This window comes from Sycon ciliatum, chromosome 5, assembly GCF_964019385.1.
Source record: "Sycon ciliatum chromosome 5, ocSycCili1.1, whole genome shotgun sequence".
NCBI lineage: Eukaryota > Metazoa > Porifera > Calcarea > Leucosolenida > Sycettidae > Sycon > Sycon ciliatum.
The window spans coordinates 19,464,858-19,488,241 of NC_088647.1; the positions used below are offsets into that span (position 1 = coordinate 19,464,858).

At 46.9% G+C, this 23,384-nt stretch overlaps 2 protein-coding genes across 4 annotated transcripts; one reads left to right on the forward strand and one right to left on the reverse strand.

Moving 5' to 3' along the window:
- Nucleotides 1-439: 439 nt before the first annotated feature.
- Nucleotides 440-15,441, reverse strand: LOC135817950 (general transcription factor IIH subunit 4-like). Of its 2 annotated transcripts, none has more exons than XM_065331256.1 (15): nt 15,307-15,441; nt 13,526-13,630; nt 12,051-12,182; nt 11,679-11,772; nt 9,851-9,939; nt 9,433-9,544; nt 8,803-8,871; nt 7,439-7,522; nt 7,148-7,199; nt 6,731-6,863; nt 5,214-5,262; nt 4,608-4,685; nt 4,072-4,150; nt 2,565-2,626; nt 440-2,099 (listed from the first exon to the last, which is right to left on the reverse strand). In XM_065331256.1, exons 1-15 carry the CDS (start codon nt 15,420-15,422, stop codon nt 1,992-1,994), a joined length of 1,362 nt encoding a protein of 453 aa, XP_065187328.1. In that variant the 5' UTR covers nt 15,423-15,441; the 3' UTR covers nt 440-1,991. The 2 variants fall into 2 exon arrangements, with proteins under 2 accessions (XP_065187328.1, XP_065187327.1); XM_065331255.1 differs by having other exon boundaries at nt 9,433-9,547.
- Nucleotides 15,415-22,664, forward strand: LOC135817952 (metallophosphoesterase 1-like). 2 transcript variants are annotated; one of them, XM_065331260.1, is made up of 8 exons: nt 15,415-15,523; nt 17,152-17,255; nt 17,415-17,495; nt 18,266-18,374; nt 19,869-19,931; nt 20,385-20,507; nt 20,812-20,964; nt 21,484-22,664. In XM_065331260.1, the coding sequence occupies exons 1-8, from the start codon at nt 15,500-15,502 to the stop codon at nt 21,703-21,705; spliced, it is 879 nt and encodes a 292-aa protein (XP_065187332.1). In that variant the 5' UTR covers nt 15,415-15,499; the 3' UTR covers nt 21,706-22,664. The 2 variants fall into 2 exon arrangements, with proteins under 2 accessions (XP_065187332.1, XP_065187331.1); XM_065331259.1 differs by lacking the exon at nt 15,415-15,523 and adding an exon at nt 15,890-16,365.
- The last annotated feature ends 720 nt before the right edge of the window (nt 22,665-23,384 follow it).

The following is a 23,384-nucleotide window of genomic DNA, read 5'->3' on the forward strand; positions in this document are numbered from 1 at the left end:
ATGACTGTATCATGTACACTGCTGCTAAACCGTCCGATTTTTGAAGGCTCTTCCGAAAACCGGTCCGAAAAAGGGTATGTCCGAAAAGCAGCCAAAAATGGCAGGGGTCAGCACTTTCCTATGCAAAAGTCCTGTATTCTCAAATCACTGCACACGTGCTTCTAAAAAGGCGAATGCAGTGGTAGGTTCATCCAATACAAACAAAGTGTTAGTTCATGACAACTTCTGGGCGCCATGTTGGTCACCATAGCAACGAAGCGAATTTTCTTCGTATTTGGGCATGTTTGGGCTTCTCTGAAAATTTGTGGTAAATGGTGTCAGATTTTTGGGCGACAATTATTTGACAGCACTGGACTTCGCTCCAGAAGATGCACGACACGTCGACCTCCTCCTCCCCCCGAAGAGGACAGTTTCCCAGTTGCACTACTTCAACTATTACTCAAGTTCAAGTCTTGTTAGTTGTACACACACAAGTAATTGCAGGGAGTAATTGTAGGGAGTTGTTGGGCCTATCTACCTGTTTACACCAAGAGTACATGACCATAGTTATGGTGTTGTATCAAGGATGACATTGCGCTCCAGGTCTTACGGGACAACGTGACCGTCACTGAATTTTTGCATCTCGGCAGAGTCAGCAGAAGAAACAATAAACGGCATACGACTCTTGCTGACATGCACACAGGGTAGGAAAGAAATGACATTATTTGAAACAAAACTTAAAAAGGACATTGCATGATTGTCAAAACCATGGCGACAAATCAATCAACATGATCAAGAATAGTGTGCGTGTGTGGCGCTCTGTGTGACTGCGGACGTGGCCAGGCACGGGCTCAATATTATGTTTAAGCACCAAGTACAACCACACCAGTTGGGTTATGCAAACGCACACACATCACACACACACACACATGTTGGTGCCCAAACTAACATGTTTCCTGTGGCCATGGCAGCAGATGACCATAGGATCCGGAGGCACGTTGAAACGACCAGGGAGTCATAACATCACCTCATGGCTCCGCCGTGAGATAGCGTGATCATGACTACGTGCATTATTGGCCGGAACTCCAGCTTGAAGACCATCACAAAATACTACAAGAAGTACCGAAGTTTAGAAACTAGTAGGAAACTGGTATAACTTTAAGGCACAGAGCAGTCTGAAATTGTTAATGCACGACTGCCACTTCCAAAAGGACTTTAAAATATCCTTGTCGAGAGTGAGTCTGGTGGACGTGCTAGTCTTGACAGTGGAGTCTTCTGGCACACGGTCACAGCACGAGAGAAAGCCAATGCACACAAGCGCGAGAAAGCCAATGCACACAAGCACGGGCGGGCGAGTGCACAAGCAGGACGTCAATCCAACCTCGCTTCATCCGCCGCCGAGAAATGGACTGTGCTCTTGGGTAGCAAAGGGTGAGCATACAGGCTCGTTGTCAGTCCATCACAGAGACACGGCGGTGATCTTGACTAGACGGCAACATCCAGCGAGTGATATGGTCTTAAAAAAAGAATAAGGCGCGGACCAGCTGCACCTGAGGCCACATACAACGCCAGGCGGACTGTAGGATTCCAGCAAATGAAGATGCAGACACGCACAATCAAAGCTAGCTGAAGCGGGGCTCTCAGAGTTTGGTCACGGCTGCAGGCACTCAGTTCGAATGCGATAGAGTTAGGAATGATCACCTTACAAGTATAGCCGAGTGCTCCGACAAGCGGAGCACACACTCTGCAACGGACACGAAGGAGAACACGCCGGGATCACTTCGGCAACGCTTGTCACCTTCAACAGCTGTAGTAGTAGAATGCTGCAGCGGTGAGAACCTCCTAGGACTTAGACTAGAACTTAGACTAGGACGACATCAAGCGCCGAGACAAGGTGAAGAGAATGGCAATGACCCATCAGCACACTTTGCAGGTCAGCTGCGTACGGTAGAATCAGTCCTTTGCCGCAGTCTTGCAAGTTGCTACTGTCCTCAATGGCAACCACGGTTGGCTCATTTCTGTTTTTGCTGCTTCCAGAATGCCCGCACGTCCTTGTGTCCAGCGTTCGTGACCACCACACAGCGCTTTGCCGGATTGGAGTAAACCAGCACTCCAATCTCCTACACACAGCCGAGAAAGGGAGAGAAAGAGAGAGAGAGAGAGTGAGAGAGAGAGAGAGAGAGACACACACACACACACACACACACACACACACACACACACACACACACACACACACACACACACACACACACAGAAACAGAGAGGGATCACACTCTGCTACTTTAAAGTACAATCTTAAAATAAATAAATAATATACAGCGACAATATCAGCGACAATATCAGCCAGTGCCAGTACATGTACTAGTAAACAGATATTGTGCACAGGCGAGCAAAGGAGTGAGAAATGGACATGATGGGGATAGATAGATAGATAGATAGATAGATAGAAAGAGAGAGAGAGAGAGAGAGAGAGAGAGAGAGAGGGAGAGAGGGAGGGAGAGAGAAAGAGAGAGAATGGAAGAGAAAGATATGAACTCAAATGAACTAGGCACAATGGCTACTAAAGTGCAATCATGTCTCACCGAAGCATAGTCGCGGATCACCTGGAACTCACTGGCGCTGGCAAACTGGTTGTATAGTACACCTACCAAATGGACACAAACATCATTTAAAATATTAAAAAATTAAAAATTTCACGGTTCGTGTGAGACTCGGCTGGAAGCCGAGTTTTCCGCATCCGCCGTGGGAACGCCACCACCCTCTAGGATCAAAGGCTAGCTAGGCGCAGATGCAGCGCCTAAACGGTGGGAGGTGAGTAGATCAGACCCACCACCAAGTGGTCAAAGACCGAAATCCTATTAGCTGCATCCATGTTACCCTCGTGCCAGGCCACGAGTTCCCAATTAACTGTGGGTCGCAGCACGGCTGGAAAAGTTCCTTCCGCTTCCAAGCAGGACTTGAACCTGGTACCCTCTGTTTCTCAATCATGGTCTTAGACCATCCCACTATGCCTGCCTGCATCATTTACATCATTTACAAATTAACCCTTTATTACCGGATTACTTGCACAGCATGCACCAGAATTACGAATTTCAGCACAATTTCCAACTTCACCAGGTCATAACTTTGGTCTCCTTCACTTGATTTCACAATCTAGGGCTCGTTGGAAAGCTCTTGGCGAGAGCAACGCCAGGGTTCCAAGCTCCATTATCCAGTCGCCACAAATCAGGCGCGGTAACACAGCAAAGTCGTCTCCAAGCCTGATATGCAAACAAATTCGTCCCATCAACGCCATTCCACTCTCCTTCATCGCAGAACGCTCAAATTAATTTTGTTTGAGACGATTCAAACTTCAGCCGACTACGTCATTATCATGTGCTCAGTCGCTCAAAGAGCACACGAAAAGGGAGTTTCCCCAAAAATGGCGAGGTGATCGATCAAAAATTTGAATTTGCCGAGATGAGAATACGGCGCGCGATATCTCTGGCGTCCGACATCGTAACACTTCGGCGATTGTTGCATTGGATAGCTTGGAGTTTCCGCTACCAAATATACCGTTCGATTGTTGAATTCGCACAAGAAATGATGGAGTTACGAAGATATTACTGGCCTACAGACTTTCGATCATATATGATCGAAAGTCTGCAGGCCGGTAATAAAGGGTTAAAAATTCTAAAGGCGTATCCCCTATGCCCGCTCGGCATAAACGTTAGTCACACCAAATGCCCTGAGTTGCAAAAAACCCACATGCATGCACCCCCCCCCCCCCCCCTCCACACACACACATGTACACACACACATTATACAAACACCAACACCAACACCAACACCACCACCACACAGGCACGTAGCCCGCATGGAGAACGGAGGGCATGTGCACCCCCCTGAAAATTTCGACCTAGTTTCAGCATGCACATAATGATCATGAATGACATGCACCAACTATCTTACACGTATGCGGCCGTGCAGCCCCGCCCCCCCCCCCCCCCAAAAGGGGGACCAGCTACGCCCCTACCCACACACACCTGCCCACACCCCACCCCACATATATATACACACACACACACACACACACACACATGACATTACCTTCAGAGGATCGCAGGCGGTCACGTTCCAACTGCCAGAGTCTGACCTGGTCCGATATCGTTGGCGGGACGATGGGATTCTAGGATGGCAAACACCCACACCCAATATACACCAACACACAGCATGCATGCACGCATAGAGTAAGAATGGGACTGGTGCAAAACCCAAAAAGACAATAATAATAGATATGTATTTCTACACCACCTAGAAGCAAAAATACACAAAGTGGTGAGCCATGGTGAAAAAATGAAACACACACATTGATTCAATGAGCATTCATCTGGCCATAACGATTGGAGGCAAAGGAATCTCACAGACCAACGCACAGCACCAGAGTCCAACGCACAGCACTTGCACATCCAATTAGGTATGCTTACAAAGCTGCAAGCCCACAACCACATACCAGTATCAATGAATGATCAGAGAATTTAATGGGTTGCGCCTAAAGAGGTAGTGCAAGAAACCGTTCTGTCCTACGGATTTGCACACGTCATCATTGTTCGCATGACTTATTGCAAACTAGTGTGCAGACTTACGTTCTTTCGCATCTGCCGGTGAGAGTACATCTTCATAAATTGCAGAATCTGCTCGGCCGTGATGCCGTTCCCGAGGGCCTGAGCACAGAAGAAATCCAACGGATGCGGCAGGAAACGAGAATTCACAAGGGGGATTATGACAAATCGTCAGGATAGTTGTCCCTTTTCAAGGTTTTGCTTTAGACCGTATGTTCACATGAAGTGTTAAATGGCCATCCGGCATTATCGATAATTTTCACGGAACGAAAAAGTTTAGTTACAACCCCCCCCCCCCCCCCTCCTGAACATAAAAACGAAACTCTCCGCGACTCACCCATCCATGACCGAAACTTTTTCGTTTCGTGTAAAAGATTGATAATAATATATTATGGACGGCGGCCCCTAAGAAAGGTTTATGCATGAGAGAACTCTGGTGGCATACTGAGTACACTGGGTACATGTACAGTTAACTTTCCTATGCTGAGCAGCAGCTGGCAGGTTTGTGCATATTCTGGTTCTCTGCCACCTCCGAGGCTCTCCGCGTCTCCAAATATGAAGTACGAGTTCATCGGCGGCATCAAGTCTGCCAAGCTGCTGAGCATCATCTAAAGTTAGTTCTAAACTTACATCATGGACGCTCTCACGGGTTAGTAAACCGACAGCCATGCTTGGCAATCTACACCGGACACGGGGAGAGCAGACAGCCAACACAGGAGAAGAAAAAGAAGCCAACGTTGGAGACGAAAAAGTCAAGGGGAAGCAAAGAAATATGAAACATACGCATAAAACGGGTCGGTGGACAGCGGATGACTCACCAGCTGAGGCTACCGTGACCAAGAGTATACAGTATACACGCACCCAAGAGTGTGCGGCGAAAACTCACATCATGTGTCTCAGGTACGTTTCGTACTACGTACAACTAGGGATAGCGAGCGCGCAATCCCAAAATCTGCCATGATTATGCTGGTGAGTTGCACAGGCGCAGTGAGTTCTGCCAGGGAGTGCTTTTATTATTACTCCGCTGCTCGCTAAAAAACGGGCTGGAAAAGTACAACTGGGACACCACACCACGTGATGTGAGTTTTTGCCGTCGACGAACCACATAGAAAGGGTATCAGGAGTTGCACACTCTTGGGAGCTTATATGTATAGAATATTAGGCTGCAACCACACTAGGTACAAAATCACGTACAAACTGCATTACAGTAGAAATCGTCATGCCGACGCGTGCGAAATGCAAAACGCGCTTTGTAGGTTTTCAGCAACTGGCGCACCCCTGTAGAAAGCCACGTTTGTCGTTTTCGTCGTTTTCGCGCTCCATCTCCTCTGTACAACTTTGTTTTTGTACCTGGTCGTCGTACATAGCATCAGCATCAGCATTGTTTTTGAATTTCCCGGTCTTTTCCAGCGCATGGCACACGCTTTGGTACGACAACGTCACGTGCTGTTCGCGTGAAAACGTCATCTATGCAGACCGAAAGTGTAGTGTGGTTGCGTACCAACTTGTACTGAGATATGCATGAAAATTTGTACTGTGATTTTTACGTAGTGTGGTTGCGGCCTAAGCTGAGTCCCGAGTGTTTACGGGAAATAAAAACCCTCGGGACTCAGCTTATATTCTATTTAAATTATAGTATAAAAAAACTCCAGTCATTTTCCTAAAAGTGGTGTTTTATAGCACCAGGTTTTTACAGCACCAGGTTTTTTATACAGTTTTTTTTACAGCACCAGGTTTGTTATACAGGTTTTTTATAGCACCAGGTTTTTTATATGAGTGATTACCAGAAATATTAACTGCTTTTTAGAACACGCAAATGACTGGAGGTTTTTTTATACTATAATTTAAAGTTATATACTCTTGCCATGACTATAATCTCTGCTGCCGCTGGGCAAGCAAGCAAGCATGCCAGTGTCCATGCTGTTACTCATATAGACGTCACCAGCTCACTCTCCTATTCAAGCTGCTCAATTCAATATCATGGAGAGTACACATCGGCGGTGAGCAGCAGAAGTCGCATAAAACAATCCAAGCAGGGTTCAGGTTTTCCGTTTCCAAGCCAGGTGTATGTTTTATTCGAGTCTGTACTCAACGAGTTTCCCTGTACGACCTAGGGCATGCTACGGCTATACTGTACTGCACTGTACCTGTATTGTAAGTCAGCGAACAGTGCTACAATGGCGATGTGTAGTGCAGAGTCGGTGTACGCATACACACGATAGTTGGTCTCCACAACCAAGAAGCCTTCGCTCTCAGGCACCTGCGTTGACTGGTGTAGGCCTGTACCGAGGGAGGATAGGATGAAAAGACAGAAAGAAGAAGGGCGGATTTGTGTGTGCGTGTGTGTGTGTGTGTGTGTGTGTGTGTGTGTGTGTGTGTGTGTGTGTGTGTGTGAGAGAGAGAGAGAGAGAGAGAGAGAGAGAGAGAGAGAAACGCATTTTTGAATACGGACAAATCATATCCTTGCACTTTCACATCAATAGCAATCGTGAATTCACAACAGCAAGACGGAAATAACAGTGCGAGCAGCAGCAGCAGCAAGACTATTTTCATTATATTCTCACCTGAAGAGAAGTTGATGGCCAGGCGTGTCGGGTAGTAGCGCTTGGATTTTTGCTGCAACGCACAGAAGGCAAACGATCATTTACACACGGGTGTATGGTGCATTGTCTTTAATACACGGCAGTGTCTTACGATAGCAGGCACACCGAACCACATAGCAAAGGTGAAGAGATAGTGCCAGGAACCATGCAGGGTAACATACACACCAACAAAAAGATTCTAACTCAACAGCGAGGGTTTGCAGGAGAAAAAATTGTCCCGGATGATGGCCTGGCAAGCCCGTACACACTCACCTTCCTCTGGTACACCAAACCGTACTCTCGCATGTCCTGCAGGAACTCCATCTGCAATGGTGACAGGCCGTCAGTAGGGTAATCCTGCAGTGTGACACACATGAACAGAACAGTAAAATTCCTCCAACTCAAACATCTGAAATCCAGCACAAGACTTCTCCTTATCCAACAACAAAAGACAAGCACCGATAGAGGTCTGTCTGTCCTGAGAAACACTTTGGATATCAAACAACGAACAATCGGATTACAGTCAGACCTCGCTTATCCGGTCCTCTTTTATCCGGATCCCTCGCCATCCGGAAGAAAATAGCTGGTTACATATTATTTACAGCACACTTATGCGTCCAACATAAACGGTGTTCGGTTATCCGGTTCCCTCGCCTATCCGGATATTTTTGTGGAAAACAGATGTGTGCGGTTATGCGAGGTCTGACTGTATATTAATAGGGAAGTTTCGCTCTATGTAGTTCCGCATGAAAATAACGCAGGACCCGCACGACATTCTCATACGCGAAAGTTCGCGCTGTTGGGTTTCGCTCTACGTGATTTCTCCACACTCATGAAGCATGGGTTGCTACGTTGGAGACGCGTCGGCTGCATGCGCCCATGCGCCGCACCGACAGCAGAAGCAACAGGCTTGATACAGGTCGGGCTAATCACTAGCACCACAGTGATTTTCCACAAGCTGTGCACCTTGCATTGCGCGCGGCTTGAACTTTGACATGGATAAATCCGGAAACTACGAAAAATATAACGTAGGAAAGCGCTTTCTTACTGAAATCCGCAGAGAAATTTACGTATGAAAGTTACCCTCACTCCCAGGCGTGTATGACCCTGGATGTTCATAGCTTTTCTTGTCCAGCAGATACATAATTATGACCTTAGCAAAAGTGATACTGATCCCAATGTGTGTGTGTGTGGGAGGGGGGGGGGGGGGCATTTATGGAGTTGCGGCCGATTGGTTACAAGGTAAAGCTGGCTCATAGGATCATCTCACAAGGTCTCGAGTCACAGCAGCATTGCGACAGAATAAAGGTTAGGCAAATCACATCACTGTTAGTGCAGTCATGGATGGTATTGAGTGGCAAACCAACCGATACAAAACCAACCAAAATGGCATATTACAAAATTAATGACACAACCTCAGTACATTGTACATGGATGTGGATCCTGTGCTACAGTCCATTCAGAAAAAGATGAGCGCTGGCTCTGGAGAGTTTCCGTAATTTTCGTGATTTGACCCATTTATAGCCAAAAGCTAGGATATCATCTTTTTCTGAATGGACTGTAGCTGTCAAGTGACGGGGAAATGGAAATTTCAAACCCAAACCTAATCCATTCAGAACACCAGGCGTCCAACTTACCTTTCCCAAACACGAGAAGCTGATGGTGAAGAGTAGAGTGAGGATCTCCACCACGTCCTTTCCCATACTCTGCAGGCAGGAGAGAAAGAATTATTATTATTTTTTTAACACGCGAACGGTTGTCATGATGGATAATTACAGCATGACAGTGATTTTTATTTTATTGACAGCACCACCGAATCTTGAGGACTTGCATGCACTCCGGTAGAGTGAAAACTACTAAAACATTGGCAGGCAAGGCACACAAAGCCTTGCACCATATGCTTGCTAATGCAAAATGTCACCACAGGCCGTCACCAGAAGCAACAGGCTTGATACTGGTTGAGCTAATCGTTCAGGCGTGTGTAAACCAGGGGCGTCGGAACCGTTGCGGCAGGTGCGGCCAAAGCCGCACCAATAATTTCATCTTGGGATTTTTGAAGCAATGGAATACGGGCTATTTGGGCCCCAATTTCCCTAATTTTTTCCCGGGGAGGACCCCTGGACCCTCTACCCCTACATGCCCGCCCCAATGTCAAATACCTTCCGACGCCCCAGTAAACCGGTCATGTGTTGTGGTGGATGCACTGGAGACCATGCCAATAGCACAGAGCTGGATGGAACCAAGAAAACCCTTCCAACAAGCCGTACCTCAATGGTCTTGAAGTAGTAGAGCATGAAGTACCACACCTGCGCCGTGGTGTCCATGAGCAGAAACTGGAAGCCAGCAGCTGTGATTGATGCTGCAGAGCCTAGCTCACCACTGCTACAAGCGAGAAAGAGAGAGAGAGAGAGAGAGAGAGAGAGAGAGAGAGAGAAAGAGAGAGAGAGAGAGAGAGAGTTGTCAACAACATACAACACGGCATATAAGTCCACTGTACCAGTGAAAACAATCAACAGTTCCGGAGGAAAAGTCAGTGCAGCGCTGGAGAAGAGACACAAGATAAGTTGTGCAAAAGAAAGAGATAGAGCGAGCAAGATAGATAGATAGATAGATAGAGAGTGAGTGAGAGAAGAGATGAAGTGCCCATCTGCAACAAAAATAAGAACAAGTAGAAGTGAAACATACCACGCATATAATCCTGCACGCTGTAGGAGGTCCATCACCTTGCGACTGACATCGGACACATTGGATCCGACCAAGAAGTGGAGGATTATCTATTATGGCACACGGTAGAAAACAAAACCATTGAGACCAACTTCTCAACTGGGTGCGAGTACGGAGGATACTGCAATGACACTAATATTGCATGGGTGTCTGGTGATTGCACTGTATGTGTATCAAACTCCCCGTTCTACTTCTATCTCGAGCTCCGGCGCTGTGGCGTTTGAGCACAGCCGGCACACTGGCTCTGGCACACCCTTGGTTAGTGCATGTGCACGTAACCCGTATGAAACAAAGTCATTGGACAACGAATGGCCTTGGCAAGCGGGCCTTGCAAGGTCGGGCATGACGCAGGACGCGGGTGCAAGCGCGCAACACCACGCAGCACTGCACTGCATCCCCGACCCCGAGAGCCCAGCAGTGTCCAGTCGAGGCGAGACAGCGGCACATTACACTTGTTTCAGGTCAAGTAACAAACCCGGACTTCCGATGGCACTTGATTCTTAACACCTGGGAAGTATTGACACTAATTTGACAGTATCGAAAAAATCCCCTATTGCTACACAAGCTGTATATTCAGAATATGTGAAGCCTGCTCAATAGTCAATCTTTTACTCCACAGTACACCTTGCCGTCCTGTGTGCATTAGGAGCTGTTTGGAAAGTACTACAAACATAGGAGTAGGGGTGAACGATCACAAGAAACTCATCAATAATTGATTTGCTAACGACTCAACTATCCATTATAGAGATCATCTTGGGGCATACCATTTGATTGAAGTTACGCTATTTCTCCCACTTCTATAACATCATAAGAGAACGTTTCCAAGCATGTCGAATAAGGACACAACCAAATCCCCTAGATTTACAGCTTGTCATGCAAAATACCGCTTAAAAAAAGTAGGGCTGAAACGATTATACCAATTACTCGGTAAGCAATGGATAATTAATTCCTTATCAATCAAGTAATCGTTACGTTAAAGATTACTCGTCAGGGATTTTGAGTAAAAAAAAAGTACTGAAAACCCTCGTTTTGTGAAGTTTGAATCAGTTTCCACCGTGAGTATGCACTTGCCAGGGGCATGGTGCATATTCTGAGGTTAAATTCTGACACTATTTGCTAACGATTATAATCGATTAATCGATGGATAAGCTAAAAAGTAATCGATAGGTGAAAATCCACGATCGTTTCAGCCCTAAAAAAAAGGCACACCAGCGACTTGCTGCACTTGTAACCACAGCATTTCTGGTTGCCAAAAAGGCTTTGTAATACTCGGCATGCACACCTGCTGTGTTTCTCGTCACCCGCGCGCATACGATTCAGGAGTCTGGAGGAAAAAAAGAAAAAAATGTGCTGCACTGACTGTGCATTGTGGGGACCAGCACACTCATGCACATGTACATGATGTGGCCTGGCCTGCGCGACACATGATGCGAGGTCACCATTTATTGTGCACAATCTAGCTGCACATGCACAGATCGTGACAGAAGCTCCTACCGCATCCTAGTTGCTAACTATGGATGCTATTTTGCATGGTGTATTGGGGGATTTTAGTGTGAACAAAGGTCTAATAAACTTTTTTTTATTTTCCGGTCATTTTTTTATTTTTTTCCACCTCTCGCATACGTTTTTAGATTTTCAGGTGACGAGAAACATAGAAATAAAAATGTGTGGCCTAACTAGTATTGTGTGTGCAGCCTAACAATTTAAAAGTGATTTGTCTGATGTGTCTGCTGAATCTACAGGATTGTTTCACCCCTATATTAGAGTATATCTTGCCGCAGAGACTCACTTCCCAACGCTCCTTGGCGTACGAATCCAGGAAGGCAATGTCTCTCGTGTGCTTGTCAGTGGCTGGTGGGACGGGCTTGAACCATGCCTTGCCGCTACATGCACGGTGCAAACACACATACACACAGAAGATGTACAGATGAGAGCAGCGCACTAAGATCATAACTAAGAAGCGAGTGTTTTACATGGAGAGAGAGAAAGAGGGGGGGGGGGGGGTAACTCCATATCGGCGATACATGTAGTCAGAATCTGCCCTGCTGGCAGCAGGGTATATGTAAGCATGCAGGCGCATACTGAGCTCTTCAAAACAGTCTTCAGAATCGACTACACACGCATGACCGAAACATTCCATGCGTGCTCAGCAGAGACTTACCCGCCACAAAGCGCAGTCCGCAGACCCTCGCGGAAGATACTGCTCAACCGCAGACCCTTGTGGCCACCAGCCAGCTCTTCCAGGAACCAGATACGCAGTCGCCGCAGTCTCTCCACACCTTGCTCGTGTGAGCTGCCAGAACAGAAACACAAAGAAGGGTCAGTAGTGAGTCTTCGCCTGTAACGTTTTTTTTTTAGACCTTCTTCTTTTATTGAAAGTCTAGCAGTATGGTTAGACAAGAAGGCAGGAGTGTGTGTGTATTTCGTGAAGTAAAATAAAAACAAACATTGAAACAAACACCCAGAAGTCCTTGAGCTGCACACTTTAACACGTCCCAACGGCAATACCCCAGACAGGTACATGAACCCAGTTGGGCTCAGCTGCTGGGCCTGCGCATCTTTACAGCCAGCTCCACACATACACACACACGCACGCGCACACACACCATGTACCATGTACCATGTATACGCCCGTCGCAAGAGAAGCACGCAAATCTGCAAATGCACTGGATGTGCACCCACAGATTTTCTCTTATAGCAACGATAGCGAACAAGAACTGAATAAGACAGATCAAGACTTGCGCCAGATAACTGTCTAATCCACACAGCTGGCGAAGCCATGTGAATCGACCACCAATGCACACCTGGTCTACACCACACGGAGTACATCGGCATAAAACGGCCAAGACAGTTACCTATGCACACCCTACACTTGCTGGGGTAACTAGTATGGACAGCACGCTGCTTTGATAGAAGCAGACACTAGATGCACTGGTACCTTGAAGTGAAATTGGAGTTACTTTACCAACCAGCCTCGGCTACTGAGTACTGAGAACCCAGAGCCAACAGACATACCAACAACCTCAGCCATGAAAGCTATTATGCCGCACACACACACACACACACACACACACACACACACACACACACACACACACACGCACGCACACACGCACGCACACACACACAAACATATCGGCTAAGTTACATTATTAGGGACATGGATCAAAGTGTGCAGCTCAAGGACGTATGGGTGCAAGAAGGTCTAAAGAAGAAGACCTAACTCTCCAACGGCTCCAAACCATCACCCTAAGAGCTTATAGGAATGGCATACTCAGCAACCAGCCACCACTACATTTGCACAGTCTGGCACTGCGCGGGAAAGGCTGACTCAAACACCACCTCAAGCCAACGGCCACCTTCCTGTGTGTGTGTGTGTGTGTGTGTGTGTGCGTGCGTGCGTGCGTGTGTGTGTGTGTGTGCTCCATTCGGCAATAAGAATTAAGATGGCTGTAGAAGGTTGGCTTAGCTGTACAAACCAGTTACTCAACAGACTGCTGGTGGTTGGCCCTTCTAGCTAAATCGGGATACCGAGGTACATCAGATCAGGAGGAAGATGTCATAAATAAAGAGTGAGGGAAAAATGCTAAGCATAGATGGAAGAAGGCACCATCAAACAGTTGGTCACTCCATTACCTCTTCTGTCCGGGCTTGCACCAGGAGAGTATGAGCTTTTCCGGAACGACTTGCTCCGAGAACAACACACGCATGATGTAGTGTTTGTCTAAGGCCGGCAGTTCCCTGAGCACACAAGATGAACGAAACACAGTTCATTTTCTCGGAATGATCTTCCAAGGGCGTCGGAACCGCACCGGCCGGGGCGGCCATGGCCGCCCCACTTTTTCGGCCGTTTTTTTTTTTTGAGCACACTGCAACAAAGCGCGATGATCTCAGCGCAAACGTGGCAAATCCTTGTCCCCGATCGTGGTTTGTTGCAGAATCAAAAGTCCATGTACACTGAAATGGCACCAAATGCCTGGGAATGCTTGCAATTGGCTTCAATTTTTGATTTTTTCCCGGGGGAGGGTAATCTTTGTCCCCGATCGTAGCATCTTCTTGGTTTTTTGCAGAATCAAAGTCTTTCATTGTAGTTACCGTACACTGAAATGGTACCAAATGCCCGGAAATGCTTGCAATTGGCTTCAATTTTTTCACGGGGGAGGACCCCCGGACCCCCTTCCATGGCCGACCCACCTCCAAAGTCGGTGCGACGCACCTGTCTTCATCTAAAAGTGCGGTCCTTTCTGCTGGTGAATGCCACCCCTTCCCATTGCTGACTCCACGGCAAAGTAGAATATTCAGGTAGTGCCGATCAATAGGTGCATGCGGAGGGCCTGTTTCGTCAAGTTATACCGCACAGCAGACCCGGCAAAACCGTCTTGCTGGTCCGCGCATGTTTGGACCAACCTTCCGGCCAAGACCGTGGGGGGGGGGGGGGGGGTACTGCTAAGGACCTCATGCACTAGTGATGTACGTGTGAACAGGTGTGATCAGCGTGATTTAATTTTGTGTTTCAATTGATTTTTCCTTTTTTTTTTAAATTTTGTGCTCCAATTGATTTTGAAACTCGGATGTTGAGCCATAAATAAATGTAAAAGAGAAAAGGACATATGGATACGAGTTAAGAGTAACTAAGAGTTAAGAGTATATAGTATCATGTTACAGTGATGGAGAGTTACTCTTAACTCGTATCCATATGTCCTTTTCTCTTTTACATCCAATTGATTTACTAGTATTTGAATTGATTTTTATACTTCGAAGTAGTTTACTGAATTTGTTTGATGATATGTGCAATTCATTTTGCCTGTACAAGAGGCTTTATCACTGGCGTGGCATGCATGTAATAGCAATTGATGACAAATGAGCTGAACTAGCGATGTGTGGATGCCCTGCCTAACAGCCTGAGCAATTATTCACGCTCAGGATGCTAGCTAAGGCATCCCGGCACGCATGGCAGGTTTGGTTCATTTGTTGTCTATTGTTATCGAAAATGCATATATCGCACTGCGGTGTTCAATCTTCCGGAGAGCTGGTAGTACTAGTAGCCGCTAGACGTAATGAAGGCAGTGCATCGGGCATCTGGCCCATAGAAAAGAGATGACAGTTGCATACTCTTGTTTTTATGACTCTTGCCGTTACTTTGAAGTGGCCGAGGTGCAAATTTTCATAGGCATTAGTAGTGAGAGGCGATGTGATAAATCACTGGATACACGGTCATTCGAGTTCAGTTGCTTCGTGTTTTGCGAGCCAGTATCGTTGATCTAAACGCAGAATTAAAGCTTAGGCAGTACTCCTGCTGCTGCAATCTGATTTCATATTTTGTTGAGTTTACTCGGTTTCGCCTTTGTTCTGGAGTGGACACGATTTAGTGACCATCATAAGCCAATTGTCGGGTGTGAGATCAGCAGACCTCTTACCTGAACACCGCTATGCAAGCAGCCGGATGGGCGTACAGCCTATCCAAGGTGTCCGCGGAAAGCGATTGCAAAAACCCGTGCAGGTCAATGCCCTGAAGACGTTGGGTCGCCTCCATGATCGCCCCCCTGTCTACCTTGCTCAGACGCTCTCTGCTGACAATCACAAGCAGTTCATGCTACTCGGAGAGGTCAGATGTACAGGCAACCAAGGCAGCAGGTATGTTCGTGCTAACTCATAATCGCAGGCTCAGAGAGAGAATGAAGGCCAGAATGGAAAATGAATCAACTCTTCAGTTCAAATGCAAAACTACAGTATCTCGAAAGCTGTCTCATATCGAATATAAAAATTTAATGCATGTTCAGCGTGGTTTCACTCTTTGAAAAAATGAATATTTGAAAAGTGACGTTCAAGATATGCACAAGCATGGCATGTGCAAAATAATCAGATCAGAGTGTATCTTGAGGTGCTCGCATATCCTGCATAGTGTCGACCATACGTCCATCGATCATCACCGTTTGATCACGTCATGGTCATGATTATTAGCTACGTAGCTGTCTGACTGTGAAGAAAAAAAATCTGATCTGATTTGAACAAGAACCAAGAGTGACAAACATACAAGCTGCGAGAAGAAGCAGATGGTGGAGGTTTTCTCATCCGTGTGATGTAAAAGAAGTGCTATGCGCTAGTTTTATGGCAGTGGAAGGTCTACCACTAGTACCCATCCCAGAAGAGAAATGGCACGCAAGTTGCAGCTGGTTCTGATGGTGTTCATGGTGTTGTCCATCGTCGTCATCTTCAATGAATACTTTATTTATTACATTGCTTTGTGGAGCTGTAGCTTCCCAAGTATCGTAGATCCATCCGATGAGAATATTGTCAAGGCAATAGTCCTTGCTGATCCTCACCTGCTCGGGGAGAGGCGAGGCGCGTGGATCGACCGACTGCGACGAGAATGGCAGATGGAACGAACGTTTCAAACTGCAATGAGCTTGCTGGAGCCAGATGTTGTATTCATTGTGGGTGACGTGATGGATGAAGGATTCGAAGCATCCGAAGAGGTGTGTCACCGTGTGTAGCTCTACAGTACAATAGGCGAGCCTCAGTCCACATCCACATGTTTTATCAGCGTTGAGCTGTGTGACTGTATGAGCACTGGCAGACTCACTCACGGCTGGTCAGTCTGCATCCGCTCACCTCTGGACTGCCATAGTTCTAGTCAGCTTATTTATGTCGGAACACAATGGTGACGTCATGACACGGGATGTGATCGTTATCATACTCCATATGGCATGCACACGCCCAGTGAGTGTCGGCGACTAGTACGGCGCAACCTGAACACGTGTCCATGGTGACAGCTAATTTGAAGTAATTCCTGATTGGAAATGCGCCCCTAGATAAGATGCGACTTTACGCTCAGCAATCATGCCTTGCATTTGCGGGGCTGCCTTCCCGGAATCGAACATGAAAGTGTTCTCTACTATGCCGAAGAGTTGAACAGACGAAATCTCAAGTACCGTATTTTCCAGAGTATAAACTGTGCTTTTAAAAACACTAGTAACTCGCCCAAAAAGTCTGTGCGACTTACTCTACGACGGTCAAATGAATGGTGATAAACCGGAAAAAAAATGTCGGTTTTCCATGACAGAAAATATCTGGGTGCGGCTCATACTCTGGATAATACAGTCGCTATTGGTACCCGTGTAATCCACGTCTTGCCAAATGTCAGTACCAACATGTGCCTCGACCTCATGTCATTGTTACATTGTGCACATGTACAGCAGTGGCCAAAGCACTACGTCAAGTTGGTCATCGAAAGTCTTCACTTTGCCTTCTTTTTTTTGCAGGACTTCAAGTTTGCATTCGAGCGCTATAGTCGGATATTCCGGCGGCCCGGAGACACACCACTGCTGCTTGTCGCTGGGAATCATGATATCGGGTTTCATTATTCGTAAGTCCAGGACCAAGCGTCATAGCGCTTATTCCAAGGTCTTGTTATTTGAGATACGCCACCCGTTCACACCTGTGAGGAAATACCACATGCCAGCCCCTGATTTCTGTGCACCATGGGGTTGCCACTAAGCGCGATGCTGCTTTGTGTATGTTGCAGTGTGACAGAATCCAATGTGCAACGATTTGAGGAAGCATTCAAGACATCATCGGTGAAAGTCGTTTCCATTCGCAATATTCCGTAAGCATCCTGAACCCTTCTGTGTGCACGCGTGCTGTGCATATGGGTACATATACTAAAAATTAATAGGGTGACGTGTGTTTGCTTGTCTGTTTGTTGTGTCGAGTTACATGACGTGTTTCCGTGTTCAGTATCACAGTTATGGCGATTGCTTTTCGTGTAGATGTGCCTGGGGATTACACCCATTGTACCAGTTACTCTAATTTCAGAAATTTTCGGTGCTCAATATTTTCGGTATGAGGGCAACAGGCCAGGTTAAGTGAACAGAAATTTTCGGTACAGAGAAGCAGTTCCCTATTGGATTACATGTATTAGGGTTTGTTCGGTGTATTGAAATTTTAGGTATGAAACAGACGCACCGAAAGTACCGAAAATTTGTGAAATTACAGTATGCCTTGGACATCTACTGTACAGTAGACCCTCACGTATTGCCATAAGAATGTATATGAAACACCAGTGGATAACTGAAATCCATATACTACTTTGCTACTTTGCTACATCCACATTGACATTTCAGCACTATAGTTCATGATAGATTTGTGGATAAGTGAAGCCACGCGAAAGGTGTGCAGTACGTATTTTTCCGTAATAGAGGAGAGAAAGCACAAGCTGTGATGAGCTCAGTGAGCTAGATGAGATTGTTGCTGTTATTTTTCTCGCTCGTATCACTGCTGTTGTTTTTCTTGCTCGTATCACTGCTGTTGTTTTTCTTGCTCGTATCACTGCTGTTGTTTTTCTTGCTCGTATCACTGCTGTTGTTTCTCTGGCAGGTTTGTGCTTCTGAACTCGGTTGGCCTAACCTCGGACGGCTGTTGGCTTTGTAGCGCCATGGACGCCAAGCTGAAAGAGTCTGCATTGGCGCTGCGACGCTGCTCACCTGTAAGTTGAGCGATGGCAATGTGATTATGTCTCTGTATATGTGAGTCCACATGTTTCACGTCTGTGCATGTACAGTTACACTCGGTAAAATGCAACCCGAAGTGCAAAGCTGGTGCCCTGGACTAGTTCCGATTATATCATTGTATCTGTACAGGTGTACGTCCAGCCGCATTCGTGCCACTTCCCGGGCGTCAAGGGCGTGCTAGTTGAGGGCACCAAACATGCATTCTGTGTCGGATTTCACCGAGCACAACCGTAGTACATGTAGTGCAGTTCTGGTTAGGGACATTTTCTTCTGTGAATAAGTCAGCGTTCTGGCCTTTTTGGAGGTGACCGTTCGGTTGATACACTAGGTAACATACTCTTTCAGATTCTTGTCTTGGGGCACCTGCAAGCCTGGTGCAGACAAGTTGTGCCCGTTCCTTCGACAGTGGCGACTGATTCCGAGATGATCGGCTGGAGGATGTATTGGTTAAACTCATTGAGGGAAGTCTTGAGCTTGGATAAGACAGTTTAGTTGGAAAGAACTCCCAGCACAAGCTCACAAACACAACAGATAGGCTATGAATTCATACTTTGTATTGCTATTTTAATTGAATGACACCTGGCCGTTTTCTGCAGATTGGCTAATATCTAGGTACCGATATGCTAGTTTATATACAGTGGGTGTCATGGCCTGGGTACAAAACAAAGCAGCCGAAACAAGCGGCAACATGGTTGAACACGTACATTGCGTTGGCATGCAGCAGTGCAGTGTCAAATGTTCTTCTAAATGTCCTGATTTGTATTTATTCAACATTTCCTGGCTCGTCAAGCGACTGCCAATGACAAATGAATGTGAAATGAAGGGTAATAGCCAACCACGGTAAATAAGATGATGATGTACCGTATCATCTCTAATATAAGCACGGTCCTTTATTTTTTCAATGTACCTCCGCCCCGTGCTATTATTGGAGACGTTCCTTTATTGGAGACTGTTCCATTATTATTTCAACCTCATTTCAGAGGCTTGTTGCCATGCCAAATTCATGTCAGACATACACATTTCAGGGTTTTTCGCCGGTACAGATAATGAATTTACACAGTTTGCTTATAATGGAGACTGAGCACTTTATTTTTTGAATGCCGCCCCAAGGTGTTCTATTATTGGAGACGTGCTATTATTGGAGACTGTGCTTATATTAGAGATAATACGGTAGTAGCCAGTGTTGGAAATCACCTACTTCGGACCAGATGTAGATGTGTATAGTGTGACAACTCACAAAACAAAGTGTCCCGCCATTGTGAACTTGTGTATACTAGTAAGGTAGTGTGTGTATGAGTGCGTGAATAGCCAGTGATAGCCTGGCCATCCGATGAGAATGTTTGAGGCTCCTCTTCGTTTGTTGAGCACTTTCGCAAGTCAACGGCAACTCTGCTTTGTGACGAGACTGTTTCTGGATGTTTCTGTGATGGTATGTGATTAATAATGCACCTGTGTACTGTGTTCTGCAGGACGTACCAAGCGAGGCGTGCATACAGCAGCCCGTGCCAGGGATACGTCCCATACTGCTGCAGGTCAGTCCTTGCTCACCTGCCACACGCATACACTGTGTGAATACAGGCACCACAGAACCCAGTACGCATTTGAACTTTTGACTTTTGTTGCAGCTGGATAATGCAGTGCAGGAACTTCTTGAGGTACCGATATTGGTAACTTGTGGAAACCTGTGTGTATGGCATTGTTCTTTGTTTGTGCCTGGCTTGTAACACAATCACAATGCACTAATTCATGGGTGTATGAGTTTTGTTCCTTGTTCATATTCGTGACACAGTCGTAATGCCTGGATGTATCATTTCTGTGCCTTGCTCGTGACACAGTCGCTATACATGAATGTAACACTTCTGGGCCTGGCTCGTACCATAGTCGCACTGCACTAGTGCATAAATGTAGAACCTCTTGGCCCGGCGCGTGACACAATCACAATGAACTAATGCATGGATGTGTACCCTCTGTTCCTTGCTGTGCAGCACTACCCACTGTACCGGTCGTCAGACCTGCTTTGCCATGGTGATGACCTTGCTCCCAACATTGGCAATCAGCAGGAGTTCCGCGAGTCCTGGGAGGTGATCTCAAAGGAGGCTACCGAAACGGTGAGTGCTGCTGGCTATATCACTATCAGGAAAGACGGAGCAGTTCAGGCTAGGTTAGTGCTGCTGGCTATCAGGAAAGACGGAGCAGTTCAGGCTAGAGGTGTGACGTGCTCGGAATACGTTGCCTACTCCACCCGTGTTGTGAAACTGCCTGAAAGTGAAATATCTATGCTATTGGAGTAGTGGAATACTGGACTGCTGAGCTGGTAACCTGCGCCTGTATTCAACGCCTAGCTGTGTGTGCGTGTGTGTACATGTGTGTGTGTGTGTGTCGCGCACGTCCTGTGTGCTATTCATCGTTCAGGTGCTGTCCTACTTTCAACCACGCTTGGCCTTCTCTGGACACACTCACCATGGCTGTAACATCATGCATCATCTTGGCACGCCATTCCCCACGGAGGAGCAGACGATAGCGTCGTTCAGCTGGCGAAACAGAAACGATCCGAACTTTATTCTGGTAAGGCCCACGGCTTTGTCTTTTGTCCTACGGGCATTCGCCTTATTTGAGGTTCATTGGTTTTCAGTGGCAGTGCTTCATGTCCTGTACAGCGAGGAGTTTAATTTCAGAATTGTGGGGTTCACTGGCGTGGCTGCTGTGTGAGAATGCCTGGGTTATTGTTTAGATGCCTTCCCAGTTCAGTGCTCACTGCTGAGAAAGGCATTGTTGGCTTATAGTTATACAGTGTATAATGGGCAGCGTGTACAGTCATGTACCAACTTAGTGCTGATCTCCAGTGTATAATGTGCAGCATGTACAGTCATGTACCAACTTAGTGCTGATCTCAAAGCAAGATAGTGAATCACATCATTATCAGCAACTTGTCACACACCCAACTTTCCTGAGTCATGTTCTCCCCCATTGTGCTGGAGGCAATGTTAGAGCACCGTGTTCTTTTCAATGTTCGTGCTGCTGTGTGGCAAGTGTAGTGTATCCATTTGCCCTCCTTGCCGTGGTGTGTTGTTTACCGTGCTCCAGCTGACGGCCTCGACAAAGGACTACAGCCTGGACAAGTGCTCACCGCCGTCGGAGAGCCTGGTTCTGGCCTCGTACCTGTTGACCATACTGGCCACCGTGGCGTTCCTAGCCTGGCCGCAGTGCTCGCGACGGTGGTACGGCTCTCGGCGCGTCGGCGATGCCTGGGCACAGCCGCAGTGGTCCGACTACAATTTCCACTGGAAGAACCGCAAGGGCACGTGACACGACAGCGTGCGTTCGATGCTGCTGCTGCGCCTGCGCCCGTGCTGTTCGTCTGCATACAAACTGCATTGACTTTGCTACAGCGGGGTCTGTCCAAGTGTGCTACTGCGTAGCACGAGCTTGCGCCGCGTTCTGCCGGCGGCACGAGTACCCAACCTGACTGCGACGTCCGTCACTAGTGTTGCTACACACAGTGTACCGTGTCATGCTGTGCTGCTAACGTACTACTTTGGAGTAGTAGCTGTCTGCACGGGTACATTTACCCGATTCCTAGCCAACACGCGCGACAGCGGCATTGATGAACGCTACAGCGCCGTGCGGGCTTTAAAACACCAGTGTGGCTAGTCCATGGAGTCCTGTGCAATCATAAGACTGCCTTGCCTATCGGTCAGACTGCCTTGCCTATCGGTCAGACTCGCACATGAAAGCGTTCGTATTTATACGCTTTATATATTCGTGTTTCCGCTTTGACCAGCTGCTGTCCGTGCTGAGCTCAACCAAGTCCACTGTACCTGCCACCTTTTTAGGAAAGAAGGTCGCGTATTCACCGACCGACGTGTTCACAAGTACTTCAAGTATTATGTTTAATAAATTGTCTATACCGTCTGAATTCTGGTTTATAGCCTTTTGGCAAACATTGCATTTTTTTAAACTTCCCGATCAATAATTTCGTAGGCCCTAATCCGCTGGTCCGGTTAGCCACTCATTACTAGGCTGCTCCACTCTGTCATTTCTAGGATTTCTAGGAGATGGTGATCCGCATGTTCAATGTCTCTTCTCTGTCACTGGAGTAAGTGTCAGGCCTATTCTAGTTTCCATTCAGACTCGCTTGTAACAAGCTTGTTATTCATTTTTCTATTCAGCATATTGCGGTTCCGTGTTATTTATGCGGTTTGCTGCTGGTGCGCTCTATTTCACTGGTTGAAATGTTACTAAACGTTTTCAAAACGTGCACACTTCTAGTGGCTCACAGTCCTGGTCGCATGGTGGTATAAAAACAGGCCAGCAGTAGTTCCATTTCCATACGGTATACCCCCCCCCCCCCCCCCCAACACACACACACATACCTATCCCTGCGGGGATTTGCGGAAAAATTCTCGAAAACTTGTGCAAGAAATTGCGGCAGAAAACAATAAAAAATGCGGCGAAAAGTGCAGAACTTGCCAGGAATCCGGGGAATTATTTTGCAGAAAATTACAGATTTGGGGCAAATCACGAATTTGTTGCATCTTTAGAATCACTATTTGCGCAGTAGATCTACTCGGGAATAGTACTGTGCAAATAACCTACAGTGCTGGCAACTGAAATCCAACCCCCTTCACGGCGCGCCGCGCCGGGAAGGGGGTTGGATTTCAGTTGCCAACCCCCATGTACATGATCATGGAAAACAGTGTGTGAAACAGTGTGTGAAAAGTGCAGAAAACAACAAAAAACGCGAGAAATCGCGTGTTTTGCAGAAAATCGCCGGTTTGGGCCAAAATCGCGAAATCTGTTGCATCCGTGAAATCGCGATTTCCTGGAGGGACAGACATACACACGTTCAGGAACGGCATGCATGCAGGCAATGAATATCGATGTGACAGGGGCTTTTCTCTCTGCATGTAAATGTAGAATTGTTTTGAGGACCCCGATTATTCTTCTGCAGTAATCTGACCTGGGATATACATGTACAGTAAAAC

Excerpts from the sequence above, each read along its gene's own strand:
- LOC135817950 (XM_065331255.1), bottom strand. The coding sequence starts at position 15,422 with ATGGAGGCGACCCAACGTCTTCAGGGCATTGACCTGCACGGGTTTTTG. Across the intron at positions 4,686-5,213 it reads CCCGTGAGAGCGTCCATGAT|GCCCTCGGGAACGGCATCAC; the intron begins GTAAGTTTAGAA and ends TTCTGTGCTCAG. Across the intron at positions 2,100-2,564 it reads TGATCCGCGACTATGCTTCG|GAGATTGGAGTGCTGGTTTA; the intron begins GTGAGACATGAT and ends GGCTGTGTGTAG.
- LOC135817952 (XM_065331259.1), top strand. The coding sequence starts at position 16,042 with ATGGCACGCAAGTTGCAGCTGGTTCTGATGGTGTTCATGGTGTTGTCC. Across the intron at positions 16,366-17,151 it reads GATTCGAAGCATCCGAAGAG|GACTTCAAGTTTGCATTCGA; the intron begins GTGTGTCACCGT and ends TTTTTTTTGCAG. Across the intron at positions 17,256-17,414 it reads GATATCGGGTTTCATTATTC|TGTGACAGAATCCAATGTGC; the intron begins GTAAGTCCAGGA and ends TGTATGTTGCAG.